We start from the raw sequence: 16,783 nt of genomic DNA, 5'->3' as shown, positions 1-16,783 counted from the left end.
GGCCACACAGTCGTGTGTGTAGAGTGAGTACAGCAGGGGGCTCAGAACACAGCCCTGGGGGGACCCGATGCTCAGGGTGATGGTGTTGGAGGTCTGACCCCCCACCCTGACCGCCTGGGGTCTTTCGCTCAAAAAGTCCAGTACCCAGGCGCTCAGGGCGGAGCTCAGACCTAGCTCGATCAGCTTGTCCACCAGTCTGGTGGGGACTATGGTGTTGAACGCTGAGCTGTAGTCAATGAACAACAGTCTCACATAGCCCCCCTTCTGATGGTCAAGGTGCGAGAGGGTGCTGTGCAGTACCTGGGAGACCGCGTCGTCGGTGGACCTGTTTGTCCTGTATGCAAATTGCATAGGGTCCATATCACTGGGGAGGGAGGCACAAATGTGGTCCTTGACCAGCCTCTCGAAACATTTCATGACCACAGAGGTGAGTGCCACCGGTCTGTAGTCATTTGGACATGCTGGGGAGGGTTTCTTCGGCACAGGGATGATGGTAGACATCTTGAAGCAGGCAGGGACCACTGACTCCGCCAGTGATTGATTAAATATGGCGGTGAACACAGGGGCCAGCTGGTTGGCACAGGTCTTGAGTATACGTCCTGTTATGCCATCTGGGCCAGCAGCCTTCCTGGTGTTCACCTGCATAAATGCTCTTCTCACACTGTGTTCCGACAACGAGAGAGCGTCCCCCCCCCCTCGCGGTTGCCCCCCCCCCCTCCACAACAGCCGGCGCGCCAGTGACGTCACTAGCCGGAGAGCCAGCAGCGCCACTGTCTACACCAAGCCGAGCGTAGAAGGTGTTGAGCTTGTCCGCGAGGGAGGCGTCGTCGCTCCCCATTGAGGGGGCGCTGACTTTATAGTCAGTTATTGTCTTCAGTCCCTGCCATAATCCTCTTGTGTTGTTTTGTGCCATTTGTGTCTCCAGTTTATCAGCATATGTCCTCTTAGCAAGTTTGACAGCTTTGCGTAGAGTATAGACTGAAGCCTTATACTCCTCCATGTTTCCTGACTCTCTACCCAGGTTGTAGGCGGTGGTACGAGAGTTCAGAGCTGCTCTAATAGTGCTATCCACCCACGGTTTCTGGTTTGGGAAAATCCGCACCGTTTTCCTGAGGACAATACCATCAGCTATTGTTGTTATGTAGCACACCACTGTGTCTGCTAGTTCACTGACGTCACTGGCGCTTCCTATGAACATATCCCAATCCGTGTCTGCAAGCACGTCCTTGAGCGTGGCCTCTGATTCGTCGGTCCACTTCTTTGTCTCACGTGACACGACGGCGTCACGTGATCTCTGTTGATATGCCGGAAATAGCAAGATGGAGTCATGATCGCTCGAGCTTGTGGACCCCCCACGGCAACCCTATAGAAAATTATTCTATTTAATAATAATTATTATAAGTGTCTCTCTCTCTCTCTCTCTCTCTCCTCTCTCTCTCTCTCATCTCTCTCTCTCTCTCTCTCTCTCTCTCTCTCTCTCTCTCTCTCTCTCTCTCTCATCTCTCTCTCTCTCTTCTCTCGTCTCTCCTCTCTCTCTCTCTCTCTCATCTCTCTCTCCTCTCTCATCTCTCTCTCTCTCTCTCTCTCTCTCTCTCTCTCTCTCTCTCTCTCTCTCTCTCTCTCTCATTGGTGAAGTGTAACGCGTGGGAGGTCACGCTGCCTTCACCACTCCTGCTTTCGCTGAGCAGGCGCCAGACCTGACCTGTCCACAACGCCAACTCCCTGCTGAACAGACGCCCCGACCGACCAGTAGGAGTCGCAGTTTACAACGACCAGGATCACATCACCCTACCGGCTTCCCACCCGCTAACACTGCCAATTGTGTTAGTAGGTACGACTGACCAAGCCGGAGGTACCGCTGACAGCTGGATTAGATCCCAGAGTCTCTGCGGTGGTAGGCGAGTGCTTAGTCCACTGCGCTACCCAGCCGCCCATGTGACATCAATGATTTGAATAAAGAATCAAGTGATGTGCAGGTGGTATTAGTCATTAGTAATTAGTCATCATTTACAGGTGTATGAGAAAGAAATCCTCATCTGCAACAATTATCCGGGAGAAGAGTGAGGCCCTGTGAGTAGGACAGGGACAGTTGGAGGCAGCTCCCAGTCTGCCTAGGGGTCTCAGGTGGGAGAGGACGGGAGTACATGGGGACAGAGGACGTTCAGATGCAGAACTGGGAGTGTGTTGTGGAGAATCTGTGTGCCAGGTTGTCTCGTTGGAGTTATCTTATAGGGAAAGGGTTCTTGTTGTCAATAACCTCGTCACCTTGACTCTATGGCACAGACTAATAGTCCACCTCTACCAAGGGACCTCATAGAGGAGGTGCAAATTATGTATTCTGGTCGGGACAGCACTATATCTGCCAGTGGATGAAAATGGTAAGCCTCCAGAATCCAGGAAGCACAGAGGCTGCTGTACCACTGTGGACTGACTTGGCTGGACACAGTTAGGCTACTGCTTCTCTCTGACATGTGGGAGGATGAAGGTGAGTATTGGTTTTCCCACCCCTGAATGTCACTCCTGCTGTGGGGGAGTGGGATGAGGGGGAGGGGTGCTTCCTGTCTCCTGCAACCCCAGAGCTGGGGGAGTTTGAGACAGTGGGGAAGAAGGCAAAATATTTACACTTGTGTGAAGGTGTCACACTTACGCTCTCTGGCGGGGATGAGGAGTCGAGGTGACTGGGTTTTTTGGTCCAGAGTCCTCCCCAAGAGGCTGCTGGAAGACCATACATACAAGCCTCCGGTTGAGAGGAGGGTGGGAGGACCTTCAGTGGAGGATTGTGCATGGGGCAATCATGACCAACAGGCACCTGGGGCACCTAGATCCCAACACAAACGAGAACTGCCCTTTCTGTTCTGCATAAGACCTCCAGGACTTAGAGAAGTGATTCAGATTCAGATTCAGATTCAGATTCAGACAACTTTATTGATCCCCGTGGGGCAATTCATATTTGCAGCTTCACCACAAGCAACAAAGACAAACAAACAACAAAACATCTCAACGACAGCACGGAAAAGTAAAAGAGAAACACTCATGTGATACAATCCAGCAATAAAAGTAAAAGTAAAAACAGACAACCAAGTGCAAAAGGCTACTTAAAGGCTACTTAAAATGCTACTGTCTGTGTTAAAAGTCTGATAGCCTAGGGGACAAAAGATTTGGCGTAGCGGTTGGTCCTACTTGGTGGGACGTCATAACGGCGGCCAGAAGGCAACAGTGAAAACCGCTGAGACAGAGCATGGAGGGGTTGATTAATGATGCTCGTCCCCTTCTTCTTCTTGAGGTCATCCATGTTGACCAGACTTACCTTGTGCCCGGCAGATTAATAAGTGATAATATCACTTTGATTCTGCATGTTTTGGATGTCTCTGGCTCACTGGGTATAGACACTGATTTTTATTTCCATAGACCAGGAAAAGTATTTTGACAGTATCTGTGGCAGACACTAAATGCTGGAGTTCTTTTTATTGATATTATCTGGATCATCCTTAACATCCACAACAAGTTCCAATGCTTGTTGAACATTATACCTCTTTGTTTTTTTACCATTTTATTATAAAACCAGGACAAGCGTATCCTCCGTTACGCAGCGTGTGTCTGTCTGACGGCCCGATCTGCAGAGCGCACTGGACTATTGAGAAACGATAGGAATTTTCCATTGGTTCTCCCAGCCCATGTGAACATTCAAACATTTCCATTGGCTATAGCAGTGTTTCTCAAAGTGGGGGGCGTGGCCCCCAGGGGGGGCGCAGAGGCATGACAGGGGGGGCCTTGAGATTTATAAAAAAAAAAAAAATGTATTACAGAAAATTATCACTAAAGTGCTATCTGTTGCAGCTGCACTGTTCTCACATGAAAATACCATTTCTCAAAATCTGAAAATCATTATTTAATAAAACACAGAAAAGGATCACCAAGTTACTCTGGATAAAAAAAAAACTTACAGACAACATTGAGACAAAGCTTCCTGACACATCTCCATCCAAACTCTTGGAAGAACTCTTTGAAATCTCATCTGATACCACCTAGAGAGCTAGTTTCAGAGTGTGGTGCTGAGTACCAAGTATCTCATCTCATGGCCCACCAAGTATCTCATGATGCAGCAGTTACGGTGTTGATACCATTCAGCACCACATACAGTATCTGTGTGAAGCTGGCTTTTCATCCATGACAGCTCTGAAAACAAAATATAGGGCCAATTTGAAAGGTCACGATATTGGTGTTATTTCAATAAATTTAAACAAAAAGCCCATTTCATGACTATTTTGTTGGGGCGAGGGGGGGGGGGGGGGGGCCCAAAAAATATTTTGGTCCGCCAAAGGGGGGCCTGACAGAAAAAGTTTGAGAAGCACTGGGCTATAGTGACAGACATAGATATATTATAGATAGATATTATAGTAGACTAAATGATTTTTTGAATATTTTAGCTAATTAAGTTAAATGTTTATCATCATCAACTATCCAGTTAATTTTTATAGTGTAACGTTTGGCTACTTAAAATCATTGAACAGAGAGAAAGAGACGGGCTCAGGCCCCCCCCCCCCCCCCCCCCCCCCCCCATTCCTCACTAAACAGATTTATCGCTGTGCCTGTGTGCGTTTCCAGGTTTAGTTTAGTTTAGCTTAGCTTAGCTTAGTTAGCATTAGCAGCTAACATTAGTTAAGGTTTTTACCGCAACCTGGGCATACAGGAATGGCGAGGATGCAAAGCATGCTAGACGCATTGGACTGTTGCTCACAGAGCTTTCACTGCACATAGAAAGTTGTCACAGGGCTGTCGAACGCAGGGATGAATAGCTAGATGTCATACTGTAGCTTCTCAAATTGAAGGTCTGCGCTGGTCTGTGTCTATTATGAAATGACAATTGCGAGTCATTGAAGGTCCGTGCTGGCCTGTGTCTATTATGGAATGACAATTGCGAGTCATTGAAGGTCCACGCTGGTCTGTGTCCATTATGAAATGACAATTGCGCATCATTTGAATTCTGATTATTTTCTAACTGAGCGAGGTACCGAAATGTGGCACAGATAGATCTAACGTACCCAACGATGTGTTTGACTGAATATGTACAAGATGTTTTCTGTTTTCTAATTAATGTTTAATGTTAATGTTAATCGCTTGCTTTGGCAACATGTACATGTTTACGTCATGCAAATAAAGCCATTTGAATTGATGACCCCTTTCCTTGTCTGGGTATTCAGCCCAGTTTTGACCTGTGTTTTGTGAAGATTAAACACTGCACTGCATATCAAATTAATCACATGCTGTAGTGCCTGGTTACAGAGTATGTAAAGATGCCACGTAATGGAGCAGTATGTTGAAACTTCAATGTCCTTTTTGTGGTCATTAGGGAGCATCAGCGTGAGTCACACAACATGTTAGAGGGAGAAGTGCTGTTTGGGAATTGACTAAGAGTTGAGACTTCGTGGAATTGAACTGTGTGTGTGTGTGTGTGTGTGTGTGTGTGTGTGTGTGTGTGTGTGTGTGTGTGTGTGTGTGTGTGTGTGTGTGTGTGTGTGTGTGTGTGTGTGTGTGTGTGTGTGTGTGTGTGTGTGTGTGTGTGTGTGTGTGTGTGTGTGTGTGTGCGCGTGCATGTGCATATTATGTGTGTGAGTGTGTTCATGCCCATGACTTTCCGGTAAATCTAATTTACTACTCAAGTTGGCAGAGTGATGAGGATCAACTTTCCAGTTGAAGCTGGTGTTAAAGGGATAGTTCAGACTTTTGGCGAACTGGGAAGCTTCAGACAGGCAGCAAATAGAGTCACAAGACAAAAAAAGTGTTGATTCACACCAGAACATGCAGGACAATGATTGAATCATCAAGTATTTCATACCCCTTATATTCCCAAAATTCAAATGATCCCTTTAAGCTGAGGTCTTACCCACAATGGTCGTTATATAGTGCCACCTCCTTGTGTGGAGATGTAGCAACGTTTCAACGTTTCAATAGGACTGTGTGTCTGTGCTCCCTCGTCATTATAACAACAACCACAAGTGTGATGAAACCTCTGGCTTTAAATGGCCCACACTTAAACACAAGACAGTGGACCCTCATTTGATAAGAACATGTCTCTGGGATCTCCATTTGAGAAGACTGTTGTTAGATATGATTAAGTGTGATCTAGTTTATTGTCTATACTGTTGTTAGATATGAGTAAGTGTGATCTAGTTTGTCTATGCTGTTGTTACAGTAGATATGATTAAGTGTGATCTAGTGTATCTATACTGTTGTTAGATATGAGTAAGTGTGATCTAGTTTGTCTATGCTGTTGTTACAGTAGATATGAGTAAGTGTGATCTAATGTGTATAGTAGTTGAGATAACAATGGAGAAAGAATAGTCACTCTTGCATCTCCTCTCATTGACCTTTACTGAATTAAATTGTGGGATTAAACTATTCCCCATTCTCCTGGGGACCCCCTGGAACCTCCTCAAGGACCTCTGGGGGTCCCCGGAGCCCACTTTGGGAGTTTGGCTCCATGCGTTGGCAGATAATGGTGAGTGCTACGTTACCATGTAAAATGTCCATGTCAGAGAGCTCTTACTGCAGGCATATGAAGAAGTGAGTTTAATTTCAGGTACATGACAACCAGTCACCCCCCACCCCCCTACCCCCCAGCCCCCACCCCGCGCCCTCACTTCCTGCATCCAGAATGAAACCAGCTGTGTTCCCGTCAGCCATGTGGCCACTCGTCTGTCAGGAAAGATATCCTTGGAAAGAAATGTTTTTCAGGAAAATGTAAGAGGACGCGTGGGTGCAACGTCCTGGAAGTGTCCCCACTGCTTGGAGCATACTGTACCCAGGAATGTTGAATTAGTATTAAACACAAAGATCCACAACCTGGAGAAATCACTTTCCTCGCTTACTTGTAAAGAGTTCCAAGTCAAAATGCACATGTTTAGTATCATAGTAAATAATGTGCTGTAAGTGTACTCTAAGAAGAAGAAAATACTGAGATGTTTACCAAACTTAAGTTGTACTTCAGTAAACTTAGTAAAGCAGAAGTAACCAAAAATACAAAAGTATTATTATATTAAGTAGGAATTACTTTTAACACACTAACTACATCGTAAGTGGTTTCGGGTATACTTTCTGAATACATAAAAAGTATACTAAAGAAGTATACAAAGTATACTTTCAGAAAATTATACTTGAGTTCAAACATTAAGATTTAAGACATGATGTCTATTTCTGTTTCTCTGTGAAGAATCCCCCCATCCCCCACCCCATCCTTCCTCTCGCCGTCTCCCTCTTTGTGCTTGTGTGCACAAGAGACAGAGAGAGAACTGGAGAGATACTTTGCTGAGTGAAGGCTGCCCCAGGAAAATAAGCATGTCACCAAATGTAAACAAGTCTATGGGGGGTGGCGGGGGCGGGGGGCAAGTTTTCATGTCCCTTGGCCCCTTTACCACCTGGGTCCTGAGGGGACTGCTGGATTCTTTAATGTGGGCTCTGGGCTGTTCAGATTACTAGTTTAACTACATGTAGTTCAGATACTAGTTTAACTACATGTAGTTCAGATACTAGTTTAACTACATGTAGTTCAGATATTAGTTTAACTACATGTAGTTCAGATACTAGTTTAACTACATGTAGTTCAGTTACTAGTTTAACTACATGTAGTTCAGTTACTAGTTTAACTACATGTAGTTAACTTACTAGTTTAACTACATGTAGTTCACTTACTAGTTTAACTACATGTAGTTCAGTTACTAGTTTGACTACATGTAGTTCACTTACTAGTTTAACTACATGTAGTTCAGTTACTAGTTTAACTACATGTAGTTCAGTTACTAGTTTAACGATAGGTTATGACTATAACCAAGTTCTGTTAATAGTGGTGACGCTCGGCATCACTCATTGCACTATCCCCGCATGTGCACGCGCACTGAATAAAGACCACAAATGTACCTTTATATCCCAATATTTGTCTGACCACACCCCTATCAGCTTCCCATATAAGCAGGGGTGGGGCCACCCCCTCGCCTCCTTCCCAAGCTTTCACCACAAGGCGAGATCAAGGGCTGCAGCGGCGTCGGATGCCGAGCGTCACCACTATTAACAGAACTTGGTTATAGTCATAACCTATCGTTCTGTATCATAGTGGCTCCGCTCGGCATCACTCATTGCACAAGGGAGGCCGAGCGGGAGCCACCGGCCGACAAATACACCCCGCTGAAAGCCCCCCACAACCATCAGAACAGGGAGGGCCGAGCCCCCCCGACCCCCCCTAATGGAGGGCACCCCCCCTATTAGAGGTTTCTCGGGAGGGCGACGGACCCGACCGTGCGAAGAGGCACTCAAGCAACTCAACGCACAGGGTGAGCAGACCGTGGCCTGACCCCACGACTACACACACACACAACCCGCATGCCACCCGGGAACGAACGGAGGGAACAACCTCGTTACTGCCCCCAGAATCACGGGGTCAAGGGCAAACCCAACCCCGTGGCAAGGCCGCAGCAGCGGAGCGCGAAGAAAGGCCCAGACCCACCAAAGGGACTGGACCCCCTGGAACGGGGGCCCGGAGAAGTCCATGATGCCAGCATCAAGACCCCACCAGGTGGGCACTTAGTGACCCCGCCCCCCACATCGCCAGCGTATTCGGACAAAGGCCCCTCAGCCGAGCGGGCCCTGTCCCCCCAATAGTACACCGCCTGGCACACTGACCCTGCAGAACAGGCAGTCAGCATGGCCGTAAGCACACAAAAAAGGTTAACCAACGGAAGCAGGCAGCGCACCGGGGAAAAACCAGGCAACAGGCTGTTAACCCGAGCCTGGAGACTGCGGACGAGACAGGCGCCAGAGGGGACAGCTGAACACAGCCGCCCCGGCGGAAGGGGCGTATGCTGGCGTCGTCGTCACCATGACAAACCTCCCTCAAAATGAAGGCTGACACAATTGGCAGACGTCATGAACGTGCAGGGGCACACTCAACCGGCAACCCGGGAGTTGACACTGCACCGACACACCAGAGAACCAACCACCCAGTCGTTACCCTATGCGGTGGTTGGTCCCATAACCCCTAAGGAAAAAACTCCAAAACATACCTGCGGCACTACCGCAGTACCCGTGTTCCAGTTTCCAACAGGGTTATCCCGGGCCTACGGGTCAACGAAAACATTACTTCGGACCGGGCCCGGTGATACGGGGAGCACAGGGTCCCCCGAGGAGGTCAAAGACCACCCCAACAGGCCCCTCTTCGCCATGCGTGAGAGAGGAGCGAAAATAATGGAGAACCAGCCCCAAGCACACCGTACTTGGTATTCCCAGGCGGTCTCCCAACCAAGTACTAACCAGGACCAACCTGTGTAGCGGCCGAGATCTGACGAGATCGAGCGTGTACAGGTTGGCATGGCCGTAAGCCATTACGACAGTGCTGAGTACAAAATGTACCCAACCAGGGTCTCCATAGCGCTTAACCCTGTGACACCCGGACCGACCTGGCATTTTTCCCCCTGAAAAAAACCCAAGTCCCTCAGGGTACCAGAACAGCAGATCTGCATCCCCGGCGGACAACGGGTTTAACTGATCGGGACCAGCGTGACCAGAACCAGTCCTGTGCCCTAACCACGCCGACATGCCTACTCCAGGAGAAGGGGCAGATATGCGTGTTGATCTTAAACATGAAAAGAAGGCGCCACCCAGACGTTCGGGGCGAACCACGCCCGGTGGCCCACCCCTCTACATATGTTCAGATCCATTCCGTCATCATCCCCCAGATATGAACGAGAATCCGTCGATAACCAAAACAGGTCGTCGGAAGAGGAAAAACCTCCATCCCAGTTGCTTTATAAAAACGCCGTTTTAACCCCAAGCAACCAAGGCGTGCCAGTTAGTCGCCTGATTACAGAACACCCCGAGCTAGCACTATGTGCGCGTCGGGACACAACCACATCAATGAACAGGTTATTTAGACCTGTCATTGAATCCCCAAGGCGCCCAGGGGAACGACAAGAGGGGTGTGATACTTCCAACTCCAACTTTTTTTTTTTCTTTTTTCTTTTTTTGGTCTTTTTCCCCCTCCATTTTCCTCCGATTTTCTCCCATCCCAATGTTAGTCGTATGCCAATTCCCAGTCCCTTCCTGGTCGCTGCGCACTTACCCCCCACAGTCAGATCATCTGGGAGAGTGGAGGCTACCACGTGCTTCCTCCGACACACGTCCAGCCAATCACCGCTTCTTTTCACCTGGCAGCGCGGATTCTCATCGAGAGGGCGTAGCGTGTGGGAGGACCACACTATCCCCCTCGAGTCCTATCCGCGCTTAGCAGGCGCCCCGACCGAACTGTAGGAGTCGCTGTTTACAACGACCCGGACCCACCCCGCCAGCTTCTCCCACCCTCTAATACAGCCAATTGTATTAGTGCAGACGGCCAGCCAAGCTGGTGACAACCCCGGAGCTGTGAGCTGAACTCCAACTCTTTTTAATAGAAAAGAAGGAAGCACCAACAGTATGTATCCCAGTCTACACAGCCGGGGGTAAAAAAATTTCACATTTTACATCCCACCACCCTCCCATAGGAAGGAGACGGAAATCCCCAGAGAGACTTCCCACGCGAGCTGTACAGATTGAAAAGAATATATTGCACCTTGAGCCATGTAAAAAATTGGTTTTAGGGCTCTCCGGGGAGGAGGCACTGAACCCATACACACTCAATAATCGTATTGAATCGAATACACACACAATAGAGTAGGACTCCTTCTTGAGGTTCCACTCACCTTGACAATCTGAGGAGGAGGCTCTGTACTCTGAGGAGGCTCCCTCACATGGAAGGAGAGTCCCAACTCACAGAAGGCCCGAATAGGAGCTTCGTGAGGAGGAGCCCTGACCACCCCCCGAAACAGATCCATGTGGACCTGGACAGCACAGGGAAGTCCTACCAACAGAGACGCGCACAGTGACGTACTCTATGGCGGGGGAATTTCTGCGGTGCACACGCCCAATATTCCAGGGCGTGGGACCAGGAAACTCCCTCCCCCCCCCCCCTCACCCTGTAACGTGCCGAACCGCAACGTGACAGGAACCTTGAAGGACAGGTGGGTTTACCCCTGACCAACAGAAAAAAGGGGGAGGAAAGGTTACCAGTTCACCCCTTTACGACCCCACACCCATGATACAATGTAATGACAAAAAGAGTATGACGCATCATAGTCAGCTCCATGAAGCGTCTAACAGCTTCACACAGCGCATGTGCTAACCTGCTATCTGATTTTTACTAAGGAAAAAACACAGAACAGAGAGGGCCCTCCAAGAGCCCCGGTACCAAACTTACACATGTGCTTCTGTGGCCAGCCCAACCCAGTTGTAGGTCACACGACACACACAACCCATTATCACCTACAAAAAATGGCAAAAACACTCTACAGAGGAACGCCGTTTTTCATAATGAGAGAATACATAATTCTCGATTAGTATCGGCCACAGGCCTTGCTAAGCACACACGAAAAGCGACCAAACAATCTTTTCTTTTAGGAAAATAAAGTTCCTCAAGCAGTTTTAGCACAACCTCAGCAATCAAGCTAAGGGTTACATCGTATCCCTACCACACAGTGACACAATATAGTGTAACAACATGTCTGAGAGGAGGATGAAGAAGTCCCCAGGGAACCGGGGGGAAACACAACCCTCCTACTTTACCCTTAATACGGCCAGTTAAACAGGTAAACCTGTTAATATGTGAACACACTGTTCATTGTCATTACAGGCTGAGAAAATAATCATTCTTTACTCATATGTCACTAAGCATAGCTTTATAGGTTAGTTTAACCCCCTTAGTTGTGAGTACACAGTACATAAACACACATGATGTTTCTCAACACAACAAACCAGATCATTTTCACATCTGTAACAAACAACCCGATTTGCATGGAGAAGCTAAATACCAGTGACAAGACAATTCACACATAACTCGCATCGTATCCTAAATGTAGTGCAGCAACACTCGTTTTGGAAAACATCGTTATTTACAAAACATTTAGAAGGGAAAGCAAGAAGAAGTGTTCAAGGTCTGGTCAGGACCTTGCCTACCAGGAGCGCAGATCAAGCAATTTGCAGTCTCTAACATGGCACCGAAGTAAACACAGCCTCCTGTGTTTGACGACACAAGTAGCTTGCTGCTCCAACCCGCCGCTACGGTGCTCCTTGTTGACGCAGTCCTCGCCGGCCTGGCTCAGGGCAGGTTCGACGAACATCCTCTGTCAAAGATGACGTCGTAGTCAAGAGTGTTAAAAACATGTTATCGTCACCGCACGTTCAACAGTGTAGCATTAAGCCAACGGCCGCTCTCAGCCGATAGCAGCAAGCTAACGTTACCTAGCCTAGCACAACAGGCTTGGTAAACACAGCGAGCTAGCACCGCAGCTAACAGCTGACTGGCTAACACAGTAGGCCACAACTAGCACGCAAGCTAATTAGCTACCACCGGAACTCGTACACAACGATACAACAAGACACTCAGACAGGCCGCCGTTCTGAAACCCTCCTCACTTTTTAAGAGAAAAGAGAAACAAGATGTTAACACAGTTTACAACGGTGATTTTACCAACACCCGACGGAGCCAGCACAATTCCCATCTGGGCTGTAGCTGACTTGAACACAGATCTTCCGCTAACGAACATCCATGCCCATATTTCCTCGTGAGGGAATACTCTCATTTGTATATGAAAGACGGGGCCTCACGGTGACAGAGAAACATCCACTCGTCCAGAAAACACAGGGATCACCAGTGTTACTGGTCATGGCCCACTAGTTAACTATAATGGGCTTCAGACCAAGGTCTTCCGCTGTTGCCTAAGAGGCTGAACAAAAGACCCTAATCTGGGGCCGGTGTTCGTAAACATTGTCAGCTAGTCCCCATAGCACTAACAGACAAGTGGAGCTCGCAAGCAAAACATCACTCACCAACTTGGAACCCACCGCTTCTCACAACAGCGGCGCATCCTACAGTCCAGCTGTGTCGCTGAAAGGCTTTACCGCAACCAGCCCCAGCAAAGAGTTGAGAGGCATGTAGCGGCATAAACTCCCAATACGAAACCCAACGGAGGTGTAGAATGATCATCATCTTCCAGACACTCCAGTACGAAGACAATATCGCCGTATTTTCTCGAAAATAGTGAGAGAGAAAATAAAGATATGATGTCAACGTATCTCTTGTTTTCCAACTTCCTCCTACTAGCAACACGTCAAGTGGGAATCTCCGAAGGCTTGTGGTGAAAGCGAGAAGGAGGCGAGGGGGTGGCCCCACCCCTGCTTATATGGGAAGCTGATAGGGGTGTGGTCAGACAAATATTGGGATATAAAGGTACATTTGTGGTCTTTATTCAGTGCGCGTGCACATGCGGGGATAGTGCAATGAGTGATGCCGAGCGGAGCCACTATGATACAGAACTACATGTAGTTCAGTTACTAGTTTAACTACATGTAGTTCACTTACTAGTTTAACTACATGTAGTTCAGTTACTAGTTTAACTACATGTAGTTCAGTTACTAGTTTAACTACATGTTACAGTAGTGATAAGGATCCAACCGTTTTCTTGTAAACAGCTAGTTTTTGTTTCTGTTCACATTTCCACCCAAATAGACACTGTTTTCTGTTGTTCTACAAGCTGAATACATTTTCTGACCTCATATAAACGTTGCAAAGTAAATGTTTTGCTGTTTTCTCTTGCAATATTTATACCCCATCTGTGTTAAGTTTCACTTTTGGTTTTGGTGAAGTTGTAATGAATCTGACCACCTTTGATTGATAGGCTTGTTAGATTTTGAGGAATAGTGTATGAACCAACCACCAGGGCATGTTTACACACCTCCAGTGTGTTATATTTCACCCCAGTGCGTCCTTGTGCACATGCTGGAACAACACGTCCTTTTCTCCTACTGATTGACTGAGCTCATTTCATCAGCTAGTGATTAACCCTGGCATCCTGACCAGACCCCATATGTGGCGCTATAGTGCTTCATATGTGTGAAAGGTATCATGGTATGGATCATTTTGTGGTCACTATGATGATGGAAATACCACCATATTACTATCAGTATCCTACACAGTACATTTCGCAGAGTAAATTTTACTCAAACTGAGTACATTTTACTCAAACTGAGTACAATTTTACTCAGTTTGAGTAAAATGTACTCTCCGAGATGTACTGTCTACCAGTATTATTTAAGTGCAAAAGTGGTACCATGGTGATACACAACTTCTACCATGGTAGTGCCATGGTAAATGAGTTATACAATGGCTGGTCCCATGGTAAACTATATAACAATGGCTGGTCCCATGGTAAACTATTTATACAATGGCTGGTCCCATGGTAAACTATTTATACAATGGCTGGTCCCATGGGAGTGCCATGGTAAATGATTTGGTAAAACTGAAATACCATCAAACGACCTGATTTTATGTACGGGTACGATGGATGAAAATAGATCTACAACTCAAACTATTTCAGAATGTTCGTGATTAAATATTCCCTTTATTTATGTGGTCAAAAGATGTTCTTGATAAGCGGTTTAAATATTGGGTTATTATTATTTGTACATAATATGAATAAGACATGTGTGTCTGTATCCTTCCTCTAGGAATCCAGGAGGGCACCCAGTGCACTAAGTGTAAGAATGAATGGGTTCTGAAGACGTCCATCGCCCTGCTGTATGTGTTGTGTTCTCTCCTCACCATTGCTGTCGCTGTCCTCGGGTACAAAGGTAAGACCCTTAACTGTCCTCTGGTACAAAGGTAAGACCCTTAACTGTCCTCTGGTACAAAGGTAAGACCCTTCACTGTCCTCTGGTACAAAGGTAAGACTCTTCTTCACTGCCCTCTGGTACAAAGGTAAGACCCTTAACTGTCCTCTGGTACAAAGGTAAGAGCCTTAACTGTCCTCTGGTACAAAGGTAAGACCCTTCACTGTCCTCTGGTACAAAGGTAAGACCCTTCACTGTCCTCTGGTACAAAGGTAAGAGCCTTAACTGTCCTCTGGTACAAAGGTAAGACCCTTTACTGTCCTCTGGTACAAAGGTAAGACCCTTCACTGTCCTCTGGTACAAAGGTAAGACCCTTCACTGTCCTCTGGTACAAAGGTAAGACCCTTAACTGTCCTCTGGTACAAAGGTAAGACCCTTAACTGTCCTCTGGTACAAAGGTAAGACCCTTCACTGTCCTCTGGTACAAAGGTAAGACTATTCTTCACTGTCCTCTGGTACAAAGGTAAGACCTTTAACTGTCCTCTGGTACAAAGGTAAGACCCTTAACTGTCCTCTGGTACAAAGGTAAGACCCTTCACTGTCCTCTGGTACATAGGTAAGACCCTTCACTGTCCTCTGGTACAAAGGTAAGACCCTTCACTGTCCTCTGGTACAAAGGTAAGACCCTTCACTGTCCTCTGGTACAAAGGTAAGACCCTTAACTGTCCTCTGGTACAAAGGTAAGACCATTCTCTGTCCTCTGGTACAAAGGTAAGACTCTTCTTCACTGTCCTCTGGTACAAAGGTAAGACTCTTCTTCACTGTCCTCTGGTACAAAGGTAATACTCTTCTTCACTGTCCTCTGGTACAAAGGTAAGACTCTTCTTCACTGTCCTCTGGTACAAAGGTCCTCTGCCTGATGGGGTTCATGGTGATACTGTAGGTACACTGCAAAAAGAAGTCCATCATAACAAGTTATTGTTATTATGTTATTGAATCCTAAAGGGATAGTTCTGATTTGTGGAACCCTAGCTCTATTTCATACTTACTTACAACAATTATGTGGATCGGTAGAAACCTTTCTCAGCACAAGCCATGCTGTTCCTCTTACTAGCTCTGGCTAGTTAGCCACAAACCATTGCAAAGTCAATGGGGTCAAGCTCCGGTCTGTACAAGGTGACTGAGCTCATGGAAATCTACTATGTCTGCACTGTGGAGTATATATTTCAGTGAGCCTCAGTCAGCTTGTACAGACAGGAGATTGACCCCATTGACACATACATGTTGATTGAAGCTGCCATTCTGAATGGCTTGTTTCAAGAGGGAGGGTTATTGTCAAGCAGAACGGCAGAAAAGGCACAATGCACATTATTTCACATTTTCACAATCCCTCATTCTGTAATTCTTTTTTGGAAAAGGCCATTTTCACAACAGGGCTACTTCAAAAGATTGTTTCACAAACGTTCTGATGGTTTGTTGAGAGTGTGAGTCTGGTGGCGTCTCTCTCCACATCCTGCTTGGAAATAAGGTCACTGCTGATTAATCAGCATGAGCACATCAAGTCTGTTTGAACTGGAGATCACCTATGTGTGGCTGGTAATGTGTGTGTTTGTGTGTAAGAGTGAGACAGAGAGATTGTCCCCTACAATCCGCACAAGCATGGAAGTTGTGTGCAAACATCTCATTGTTATTAATTAAGGACAGATTGAGACTATTCATCACAAACGGTATTTAGGGAAGGCATGCAGCATTGTCAAGGACACCTCTCATCCCAATCACAGACTGCTTGCCCGTTCCAAGTCAAGCAGACTTCTTTCCCTCAGTTGTCATCTCTCTGAACTCTGTAACACGATGACATCTCCACCCCCATACCATATAAACTCTGAACTCTGAATCCCATTGCCTATCATTCTAAGCTCTGTTACCCATACTGTTACCCATACTGTGCGAACTCTGAACATCGTTGCCCATACTCAATTTATACCTGCCTACTGCCTTCACTATCTACTTACACTGTGATCATAGCTATCTACCTCAAACTATAGTCTACCCAATTCTATATGATAGCGTGTAGAATAATGCTGTATATATTTATATT

At 46.8% G+C, this 16,783-nt stretch overlaps 1 protein-coding gene across 1 annotated transcript in view; it reads left to right on the top strand.

The window, feature by feature from the left end:
* LOC311235154 (collectin-12-like) overlaps nt 1–16,783 on the top strand; it is a 212,570-nt gene that overhangs the window by 145,314 nt on the left and 50,473 nt on the right. Inside the window, exon 3 of the mRNA XM_084322512.1 lies at nt 14,584–14,706. Within this exon, the coding sequence (XP_084178638.1) occupies nt 14,584–14,706 (123 nt within the window). The remainder of the gene's footprint in view (nt 1–14,583; nt 14,707–16,783) is intronic.

This window comes from Notolepis coatsorum, assembly GCF_963971535.1.
Source record: "Notolepis coatsorum genome assembly, chromosome: 10".
Classification (NCBI taxonomy): domain Eukaryota; kingdom Metazoa; phylum Chordata; class Actinopteri; order Aulopiformes; family Paralepididae; genus Notolepis; species Notolepis coatsorum.
The sequence above is the reverse complement of the archived record's forward strand: the minus strand, read 5'-3'. Positions and strand labels throughout refer to the sequence as shown.